The sequence below is a fragment of the Gadus morhua genome, chromosome 23 (genome assembly GCF_902167405.1).
Source record: "Gadus morhua chromosome 23, gadMor3.0, whole genome shotgun sequence".
Lineage (NCBI taxonomy): Eukaryota > Metazoa > Chordata > Actinopteri > Gadiformes > Gadidae > Gadus > Gadus morhua.
In genome coordinates, this window is record NC_044070.1 from 5,492,140 (window position 1) to 5,503,641 (window position 11,502).

The 11,502-nt window shown below is 44.0% G+C and overlaps 2 protein-coding genes across 2 annotated transcripts in view; both read right to left on the reverse strand.

The window, feature by feature from the left end:
• nck1b (NCK adaptor protein 1b) overlaps nt 1-5,789 on the reverse strand; it is a 31,444-nt gene extending 25,655 nt beyond the window's left edge. Inside the window, exon 1 of the mRNA XM_030349547.1 lies at nt 5,591-5,789. The gene's annotated coding sequence lies outside the window, so the exon portion shown is untranslated. The remainder of the gene's footprint in view (nt 1-5,590) is intronic.
• An 882-nt stretch (nt 5,790-6,671) lies between these two features.
• Nucleotides 6,672-11,152, reverse strand: slc35g2b (solute carrier family 35 member G2b). Its single transcript, XM_030349612.1, has 2 exons — nt 10,710-11,152; nt 6,672-9,374 (listed from the first exon to the last, which is right to left on the reverse strand). Exon 2 carries the CDS (start codon nt 9,346-9,348, stop codon nt 8,092-8,094), a length of 1,257 nt encoding a protein of 418 aa, XP_030205472.1. The 5' UTR covers nt 9,349-9,374; nt 10,710-11,152; the 3' UTR covers nt 6,672-8,091.
• Between the last annotated feature and the right edge of the window lie 350 nt (nt 11,153-11,502).

An 11,502-nucleotide genomic window follows, 5' to 3' on the forward strand; every position in this document is an offset into this window, starting at 1 on the left:
GGATTCGAAGGCCACCAACTGCCTCCACACAGCACATGTGTTTAACCGATTACACCGTTTCAGATATTAAATATCTTTGTCACTACAGTTGGATTTTTAAATGATAGATGATGGCACAGCGCCACTAATACTTTGTTTGGGGAAAGAGATATTGATTTTTATCGGCATTTGTGTCATCCCCTGCTTAACCTACAGTATCGAACAGAGAACCGTGACCTCGAAACCGTGATATGAACCCAACAGTCGCTTTTGTGAGCCGCTCCACCTCAAAATGGGTTCCAAATCCCAATGGATGAGATGCGAGCCATGGTGCAAAGTCTGATCCTCCAAGCCTAACGGGCATTAAATGCGAAAGTCGACGGAGTATCGCAAACCACCACATGAAAGAACGTATGCCACACTTTTGCCATCCTTTTCAACCAAATGCTGCCACACCACCAACTTATTTGAAATGTTGTAAATGAGTTTGTAGAAAAGTAAATATTCAGTAAGTAGACTAGCAGTCACCCTTAAGTTGGGCGAGTTCAAAGTTGTGAAAAGCAGGGTGTTTGGACCTCCTTTCTTATACTTTGTATCGTCAATTAACCATACAATGATTAGAACCGAAACTACGGAGCCTTGAATAATATTTGTATTCATAATTAATGCTATTTCTAATACAGCTCGTCACTCAAAAATAACACACACACACACACACACACACACACACACACAGTGTGTCTGAGGTCGTTCAAACACAACTTACATGCTTATGAGTTATGACCAAACTTAAGTAGACTTCAACCATGTTTCCATTTCCCAAAACACACTCCCAAATAATGTGAGTTGAAAAGTAATCAGTGCTCCTTTCAGATATGAACATGCACACATTTTATTCATCCTACTTCATAACAGACAACTCTAAACCCAATTACACCATCTACAGGTCAAATATGTAATTCAGTCATTTTGTTGGAATTGCTTAGCACTCTGTATTTAGTGAATTCAAAAGGGACCATCGATACATTTGTAATGTCGAATTCTTGTGATTGAATGTCTTACCAAATACGTTACTTCTGAGTGTAGTGCTTTATCAGACAGCATATTCCGTACACTGACGCTCACTTTGTGTCCTGTGCATGAGAAATATCGGCCACTCCATGAAAAGAGGCTAGGCTACACTTATGCTTCAGGTGAGAACAGCGTGTATCCAATTTATTTAATGCCAAGCGACCCATATGTAATTTTTTAAAGCAAAAAAAAAAGTAATGACTTTGAAAGCTGTTTACCTCCTGTCAAACTTGTTTAAAAGAATCTGTATCCGACTGTCAGGTGACTTTACATTAATCCGTCATCTGTACTTCCCCTTTGTCCATGATATGTGAATTCCGGGTTAATAACTGTCAGAGCCAAGTCTCACAATAGAGCATTCAAGTGATTACAATTTAACTGCAACCATGCAAACTACATATTAATGGTAAATCTCTCTCCTCAAACCCATATGCAAACATTAATTCTGGGATCCATCCCATAAGGCAGAGCCATCTCCTGGGGACCCTCTGGACATCAGTCCTTTGGGGACCATGCATTCTCCTGGGTTTGAGAGCTTCCCGCTACAATCTCTCCTGAGGGACCCATTCTAGGGACACTGAAACAGCAAGTGTCTGATTATTTTGTGAAGAGAAAATCCCCTTTATATCCGAAAACCAGGATTTGCAGTCATAATGCATCAAACTCCGACGCATGACAGTAAACAGACTACTTTCCCCAGATTACACCTGGATCTCAGAAACCCGATCACCACCAGCACACCCTGATAATAGGACTTTGTTTGGGATTCTGATCCAGGGCCAGCCACATCCAAGACGTCTGGGAACAAGGCCAAAACTATATGAAAGCTCAATTTAAAACGTTAACAGAGCTGGATGCTGTAGGGGATTTCCATTCACTAATACAAGGCGAAAAGGGACTCCGGTTGAGGCTCTTTTTATCCACATATAGATACGTTTCAATAAAACCCAGCATGAGGCCTTCATTAAGCCACGCCAACGATCACCGAATAAAGAAGAAATATTGCTGGTTAACAAATCAGTATATTTAAATGAACCTTCACAACTGCGTGGGCGCGCGGCGAGCGTGCGTGCGTGAGTGTGCAAGAGACAGTCATCCCAGACAGTGTGTGTGCGGCCTTCCAGGCAGGTATACAGACCCCTGGAGTGAGGCTGTCACAGTAGAAACTAAACAAGCCACTTGGGACCTAACTCTGGTGCGCACACACACACACACACACACGCCACACACACACACACACACACACACACACACACGTGTTGATACTTGTGTGTGTGATGATGTTGGGAGCGGGCGGCGTTCTGATCAGATGACATAGTGATGCGATGGGATTCTTATGCCAGTATCATTCACTTATGGGCCGTTGCCATTTGTTTTGTTGGGCCAATCAAGTTACTGTTGACATTCAGAATAAGCCTATCACGCCATTGGTAAATAAAAAGAAGGAGTGTGATACCAAGGAAAAGAAAACTCACCTGCAACCATAACAGGTTGACGATGTTTACTGATCTTACCATCTAATATGTTGCCTAGATCATTAAATTGAATGTGTATATAAATAAAATAATTTAAAGAAAGGGGGCCAGACAGACCGACAGGCAAACAGACTTTAAAGTGCAGCCGAACACAACTGTGGCACACACCTCCTCAAGCTTGCTTTTTTTAACATTGTATTGACATTGTATATACTTGAATAGCTCAAAAATAGAACAAATACGGTGTGGACTACATCCTCTTTTCTGTTTTATGACAGAAACTACAGCCAGGCGAAACCATGATTAACATCAAACTGTGAAATCAAGTGTTAGTATTCAAACCACTTTGCACCCAAATGAGGAAGCATTTCCATAACCCGAATTTGAAATCTGAGCGTCTCTTCTGGACTACCGCATTCAGACACAATATCACTACTGCCAGACAACAAATATTTCTACATTGGCGATGATGGCACAGAAAAATCTGCTCCCAATACAAACACTTACAAACGCTTATCTACAGAAATACAGTAAATGAGTAATGAACAGGCTCCACGTGTGTAGCAGAACCAACAGTAGAGCGCCCACAACCACTACATATCCCATCCAGGTATGTTCACCCACGCTACCAAAGTAGTCTGCACATCGTCATCTGAAGCCCAGGTTGCATTAGGACCGGTCATAACATTGAAACAATTACTGATGTTAAAAATATAGGTCAATCACTGTGTACAAGAAAGCCCAAAGCAATCCCTTCAAAATCACAATACTTGTGTATTGCATGGCTGAGTCTCGTGGCATGAATTTCCTCTGCTATAGTTGGCCCTGGTTGGAGTCATATTGACTGATCAAACACACCTGCGTGTGTTAGGCAGCCACTGGAAAAACTTCAACAAGAAACCATGACATCAAAGAAGAAGGAAAAAAAGGAAATGAAAGCCAGCTTATGTAACAACTATGATGATGAGCAAAACCAAACGGGAGAGAAAGAATAGATGACTACAGACATTTGGTTTTACTACATCTCAATTCAGTGTCTTTAATAAGCTAGAATGCAGAACTTGTTATTTCACCAGAAGGATTCTTTAAGCCATTTTTAGGGTTAGGGTTGAGCTAAGAATCTGCACAGTTTGTAGTTTCTCCTCCTTGAGAATGATGGGGGCAGAATGGACTGTTATTGGTAAACCACAACCAGCCATTTAAAAAGAGACAAGGACGTTTTATTCTACATTAGGCCGAGGAAGCGAAGGCCAATTGCTAAGACCAACTGCCAATCAGCTGCCTCTAACTCCAGACAACTTCACAATAGAATGAGAAGACGTTTAATGTCTAGTAGGTATAATGGAAAGTAATCAAAGAAATAAACCATCTTGGACCTAGAAACAGGTATAAAGCTCACATTACTTAAACAACAGCTATTATCGTCATTAACCATAGGAAAAGATTATAGACAAAAAAAAAAATCTTGTCCCACTCCATTACTAAATGTAGATATAATTTGTAAATGAATGCATATTGAAGTTGAATGTTGAATTTATGATAATGAAGGGGGGGGGGTTGAAAAAAACAAGAACAAGTTTACGTTTAAACATGTCAGATAGTAGTCAGACCTTAGTCAGACCATAGTCATATGAGACTGGCATGTACTTCATATGCCATTTTTTTGTACGATGGAAAACACTACGGCCTACCTCGTTTCTAACAAATGGGATACCACAACGTCCCTTGCTAAAGGGACCTTGTCGTTAAAAAATGTAATCAGCCCTTTAAATAGTGTTATCTTCGAATGTACCAATCTTTTGGTAGAGACCACAATCTCCTCCATAGAGATAGGATGACTACATGATGATCCGCTACGAGGCCAGTGAGCAGACAGACAAAACATGACCATAGTGTCGTTGAGAATGAACGAGGCAATTCTCCAATTACATTAAAGCTAAATCCATTTGAGATATTTTGAAGAACAATTAAGTATTTTATAATCACTATGAGATGTACATGCACCCACCTGTATATATAATGCTGGTAAAAATCATCCACACAAACAGACATCATATATTTGAAGTCGACACCATATCCATCGTTATATCTATCAATGGATACATGGATCTATCTATCTATCCATGGATATGGATAGATATATCCATCACATTGTGATGGAAATGATGGAAATGCTTACAAACGGTGAGATGTAATGTCACACATTTTTAAATGACCAGCACTGACGATCCCATTTCTAGGTGATAACGGTTACGGGATATTATGCAGGGGAATAAAACAGGGAACCTGTATTATACTGAGAGGTCGTGTACTGATTTTATCTCACTGACTTCAGACAAGAAACAAAAGTAAGGTTAAGTTGTCAAGTATATCTATAGTATACACAGTCACATCAGGTAGTCGGACACGGAGGGTATGGGATGAATACAAGTCCGCTCTATGGGATATTCACCACCGCTAGTGGAGAGTTCTATGTGTGTTGTAAGCAGCCTTTTAATAGTATGTTGGCTATGTTGGCATGGAAAGAGTGGCTGGGCTATCTAGGCTGCCGCTAGCCCCGTTCCCAGGCGTCCCCATGTCACGACCGAACGCCTGGAGTGGGATGCTGCCCACGAGCGTTATAGGCTGGAGCGAGGGCGGGTCTTTTTGACATGAGTTTAGCGGCGTGAGGGAGGGAGGGGCTTCTGATATACAGATAACGTTTCCACGACATGTGTCGGTTATTGCTTTGTGCAATTATTCGTAAAACCTCCATATATATTTAACCTGTAATCGTTTGTTGTTCTGCTAGCCATGTTATTATTATAATCGCTTGGGGGGCTGTCGAATGGCGCACACAGGCCAGAGGAAGTAAGGAACCGGAAATTGCGTTGCAGTAGACCGGGATAACGCTAGAACGCATGGTCCTTCCACAGCCCTGGCTGCCGCTAGCCGAGTACATAGAGCATAGCATCGATCTTAGCCTGGAGCTAACTCGAAAATGGTTAGCACTGGAGCTAAGATGTGATAGCAGTAACGTTACTAGTAGCAGCAGCAGAAACACTCGTACCATACTCGTCTCTTACCTGATTGCAGGTCGTGGCCACCCTCTCGTACTGTGTAAATGGGAACTTTAACATGCGGGTAAATTATACAGTCTGTAAAGCCTTCAATATGTCTGCAAGTTGCAGATGCTTGTCCAGATAATGATATCCCTGTAGAAATAGCGTTCCGATATCAAGGCATGACATAGGGTAGGGAGTTAGCCAGGACGGCTAGCTGCTAGACAAGCCCCTCCGAGTCCGGCTCCTCCCACTCCAAATCTATTGGATGCTCTGTGATTTGGTCGCTTTGTATTGGACAGCGACGCTGTCACTCCTTAAACCTTTTTCTCTGAGCATATTCTATTCCAATTATATTCTAATTACCTACAAAAAAAGAGCCACGCATTCATTTGATAGAAAAACGATTGACATTGTCGCAGGCGGCTTACTTTTTGTTCATGGATAGCCTGTTTGCGCACGTGCGTTCATATGCACGCGTACACAACACACATGCCAACACATAGCTACACGTGCACACGTATGCGTGCGGCGCGCTCATATACACACACTCTCTCTCTCTCTCTCTCTCTCTCTCTCTCTCTCTCTCTCTCTCTCTCTCTCTCTCTCTCTCTCTCTCTCTCTCTCTCTCTCTCACACACACACACACACACACACACACACACACACACACACACACACACACACACACACACACACACACACACACACACACACACACACACACACACACACACACATAGAGGATGGCCCTCCCTTGGATGCCGAACAACATATCGAGGATAATTGGAAGGTTGAACATCACTACAGGATGCAATCTATTTCCTGCACTAACAGATGGGTATACCCTGCATCATCTCACTATGTGGCCCACACTCTCTTCTCAAGAGGCATTCAACTACAAAAACGGACTCGTTTAAATGCATGAACCTGTCTATAATGAAGAGAGGCTGCCGCTGGCATGGGTGCATTGGATTATACTTTGCCTTTAAAATTATTGTAATATTAAAAATATAATGACGTAATAATAATAGGCCTACTAATCTAAAATGTGAAGTCCACGATTTAGCTGTTTGTGGTTGCTGTAAATCAATCCCACAGCTTATAAGAGAATGACAATATGCTTTTATTCATAATTGCACGATTTACAGCTGATTTGAATAGTTTTTGCCTGAATAATGACTTACCTTACCACAACGTTTATAATTTATGTGCCTCTGAATAACTCTGACTCAAACGTTACATGAAAAAGATTGCAAAATTTCATTCGTAGGCTATGACTACACAAGAAATTTCATGATCTCAATAAAAAATGTCAATGCGTACAGTAAGTATGACAGAAAATACCTCCATTTGATCATTCGAAGGTTTCTTTTGGTGCAAACTGGTTCGTGAGTGCCATCTAGTGGATCTCAGGGAACCGTTCATGCTGTGGTACTTTCCAACCACAAAATCTATTCAACCCCTGTCGTTATTATGTCATTTTCTTTCTGGCAGTTTTGCTTTGCTGGAGAGGCCAAGCAGAGACTGATTCCCTCAGTTGGCGTTTCTCTAATTGTCCCAGTCTTAACCACGGAATTGCCTTCCTCTAACGAGAGAATGCAGGCATGTCTACTCAGTAGAAAAGGTGTTTAAATGCACTACCGCCTCTAACCATGAGCTTCTACCAGCTGCACGAAAGTAAACAGGAGACACGCACAGACAAACTCACTGGTTTTCCAGTGTGTTTTTTTATACAGCACACTATTAGAGCAAAGGGCGGTGTACAGTTTGACATAATAGTACTGGGGGAATTAATCATACAGGCTATGTCGTTCTAATGTAGTCTATTAATATATGAATATGGAATTTCACCACAGATATTTATTGTGTGCAAAATCAAGAAGCCAAACACATTCAAATGACATTGAAATGCAGAGTGGGCTACATAAAAATAGCCAACACTTAACCACTGGGTGAAGGCACCTTATTAACTAGTCTAAGCAACCATGGACTCCTTCGGTCTTGGTTCCATGTTATTTTTGGTGACACAGATATAATTGATCCTCTTCATGTATTGACGAACCACAGACGGGTGTATTGCATGTAAGCATGTAGTCGTCCTCCTTTGTGATAAAAAGTACAGCCTTTATGTTTAACCATAGAGGAGTATAGTGTGGAACTGGTGGAACTGAAAGAAGATTAGATGGGGAGAAGATGCATCAGAATAAGATATTTTGAGACACTCATAACCACACAGAATAGACCACACTGATAACATACACAGGGTTCCACAAACTGCCCTTGAAGCAAGGCAATCGGAAAAAAAAAACAAATAATAAAATCACCGTCACGTCTCTTTAGTTTATTTAACTGATTAAGTAACTATTTAAGACATTACACAATGATTGGCACTCTTCCACCAACACAATACAAAAAAAACCAACGCATCTAGGTCCAGACATTCTTCAAACAATGTGCACATGAACCAACACTGTAAACATCGGACTGACAAACAAAAATGATAAATAACAGGGGAGCGGGTCTCATTTGATGGGCGAGTCGAGGATCTCCTGGTAGTCCTGCCGTATGGCCCGGCTCACCCGGTACAGCTTGACCCCGGTCAGCGTGAACACGCTGGCCATGATGACCAGGCCGCCGATCACGTCGTACACCGAGGGCACCATGTGCAACACCGCCAGCTGCAGCAGCATGGCCACCACGATCTCCAGGTGCTGCACCGTGCTCACTAAGGCCGGGTGGAACTTGTTGAGGGCGAAGTACACGCCCAGGAACGCCACGGTGGAGCACGTGCAGATGCCGATCAGGTAGCCCCACGTCTCCCCGTCCAGGGGAATGATGGGCTCCTGCATGACAAACATGGTGGACGCGCCCCACACTGTGCCCGTCCAGCCGAAGGTGAACAGCGCCGTCCACATGCTGACGCGCTCCTTGATGGCGCGGTACACGATCATGGACAGCGCGGCCGTCAGGCCCGCCGTCACTGTCATTGTGTAGCCGAAGGCCTCCTTCCAGAAGCCCAGGCGGGACTTCTCCTCGTCGGCCACGTTGGGCACCATGACCAGGCAGAGGCCGAACACGCTGCCCACCACCGTCACCACGTCGGTGTAGCCCAGCCGCTCGTCCAGCAGCAGGAAGGCCAGCACGGCGCTGAACACGGTGGTGGACGCCCGCCACATGATGGTGCCGTTGCTGGGCGGCACGATGGCGAAGGAGGTGTAGGCGCACGTGATGGAGATGACGTTGCACACGCCGTAGCAGAAGAGCCGCAGGCGGTAGCCCTTGGGGCCGAAGGGGGCCTCGCGGCGGTAGAACACCACCAGGATGGACAGCACCTGGATGACGGAGCGGATGAACAGCAGCTCCAGCGAGGGCACCTTGGAGCGGTCGGCCGCCAGCCGCGTGATGAGCGCCACGCAGCCGTGGGCGGCGGCCGCGCCGAACAGGGCCAGCCAGGTCACCCTGGAGGCCAGCACGTTGGCCTCGCCGAAGCTGGCCAGCTGGCCCCCGACCCCCTTGTCCCGGGGCGGCGCCGGCGGCTTGGGCGGCTGGGTCTCCATGGTGCCGAACAACGTCCTGCCCCCTTTGGCCTCGTCCGCCAGCCGCTTGGCCGGGGGCGTGGCCTCCGCGAAGGTGCCGAAGTCCTCGAAGGAGGGGGCGTCGTCATAGCCCTCGTCGCCGGGCTGGGGGAAGTGGGTGGCGTACTTGACCGACACGGCGTTGGGGTGGATCTTCACCCTCTTCTTGGAGCCGTACTGAGAGCTGGAGGGAGAGGCGTCCATGTTGGAGGAGCGGCGGGAGGGAGGATCTGGGAAACCACAGAGGAGGCCGTTCTGTTTGTCACGTTGCCATGGATATGTGAATGGCAGCGTTTTTATTCTTTCTGTTTTTTTTCGCAAATTTGCCATTCTTTTTTTACACATGCACGCACAAACACACACTCACACACGCGCACGTGCACACGTAGAATCCCTACGCACATACATTGGCACCGTCCTTTTAGGATGCCCGTCCATATTACTCCCGGTGTTGTGTGAGTACAGCTATTTATATCTCTAGCATGATTTCAAGTAAGCCAGGCTGTGAACACAGAGAGGCTGATTCACTGTGATGGGGAGATGCCATTGCATAACACACACTCATATAAAGGGACGGCGTCTACTTAGAGGATTTAAGGAGCTACACTATGTTGTTTGTCAACTGTATTCTCAAATAAAATTCTCAAATACATTGATATGATGACAAATCTATATGGTATACAGAGTTTGATCATTTGTATCATTAAGTCATGCGGCTCAATTGTGTCTTTATCCCATTAAGAAAAAAATTGTGAACAAAAGGGGTTTAGACATGTGTTATTATTCTAAAGGAGACTATAAAGTCATAATATATATAATGACACTAAAGGCGTATTGTGTAAGCCTCCAGTAAATAGTTGACGTCTTCGCAGTTGACCATAACCCCACAGTATAATCTGAACCACAAGAGGGCAGAAACGTGTTTTTTTAACGTTCCCCTCGATTTGCCATCTACCCATCCCCTCCCCCTATTACAGCCAGTCTCTAGCTTTCACAATTTTAGGGACTATTTCGAAAGAAATCTTTTTCACCAGCCTGAGCCTAAATGTTGTAGCCTAATGAACATTTTAAAAGCTGTGAGCGTTAAAGTGACGGATGGAAATGCACACGTTTTATGTATTGTAATGTTACAGCAAGAATACAAATCAGAACAGTATTCGCATCTTCCATGAATTAATAATAGTAATAGATGTCATTACTATTTGTAATACAAAATAAAAAATCAATGCTCTGATAGGCTTATCAGTAGTATCGGCTTGTGTATTGTCAGTCTTCAGTAGCCTTTGATCTGTGAGTTCAGAAGAAGATTGATGGGATTCATTTTAAACGCTCTAAGCTCACGCTGGAATAGAAAAATAGAAAAAATGTTGTACTAGGCTTATACAAAAATGCGCATTCACTGAGGAGACAGTATTTAGTTTTTTTTAGCTCAAGATACCAAATCCATTAGGACCTATGCAATATAGGCAATATCATATCCGGTAGCCTATTTGACGAAAAGGATTAAGATTTATCCTAATAATTGTCAAGAGAGTAAATAAATATATTTAAAGTTAATATCTTACCTTATGTATAAATAATCCCTATGTCGAAATATGAGTCAAGTTTATGTCATAAATCAACAAAATCAGTGATTTCTTGAAGATTGGCTTTGAAAAAGTGCCAGTTCTCCATCTTTCTCTCGGAGTCGAGAGCGTGTTGAAAAGGCAAGGTGCGTGTTCGCACGAGATGCTCTCAACGGCCTCGACGGACGGAAAGGGGGCTGAGGAGGCGGGCAGAGCGGACTGAATTTACCCACCGCGATCACCCCTCCCCCTAGAAGCAATTCCCACCAAGACCCGCTACGTTCTGCTCTTTCGTCATCCATCATAGCGAAAGAAAAAGACGTGCGTCGGTCCATCTTCACTGACATTATCATCATCAATACCATCACACTCAGTACCGTCATCACTTTCATCATCATCAAAAGGTTTTTACAGATAAAGAGCAATCAAATGACCGCTCACATTTCTGTCGTAGTAGGCGTGTCTATAGGACATGTGCCGTCGTGTATGTATGCTAATGTATGTATGTTTGTATGTATGTCCTATATGCATGTATTTATGTATCGGTCTGTGATTGTGTGTGCGTGTGAGTGTGAGTGTGAGTGTGAGTGTGAGTGTGAGTGTGTGTGTGTGTGTGTGTGTGTGTGTGTGTGTGTGTGTGTGTGCGTGTGCGTGTGTGTGTCTAAGTGTGTGTGTGTGTATTTTTTGTGCTTGCGTGTGCATTTGTACATCCATGCATGTGTTTGTGTGCAAAATGTCTCATTATTGAGCCCCTGTTTTCGTCATTGTTATTTTTGGATAGTATGGGATGCAG

Coding starts and splice junctions, on each gene's coding strand:
- slc35g2b (XM_030349612.1), bottom strand. CDS start 9,348: ATGGACGCCTCTCCCTCCAGCTCTCAGTACGGCTCCAAGAAGAGGGTG.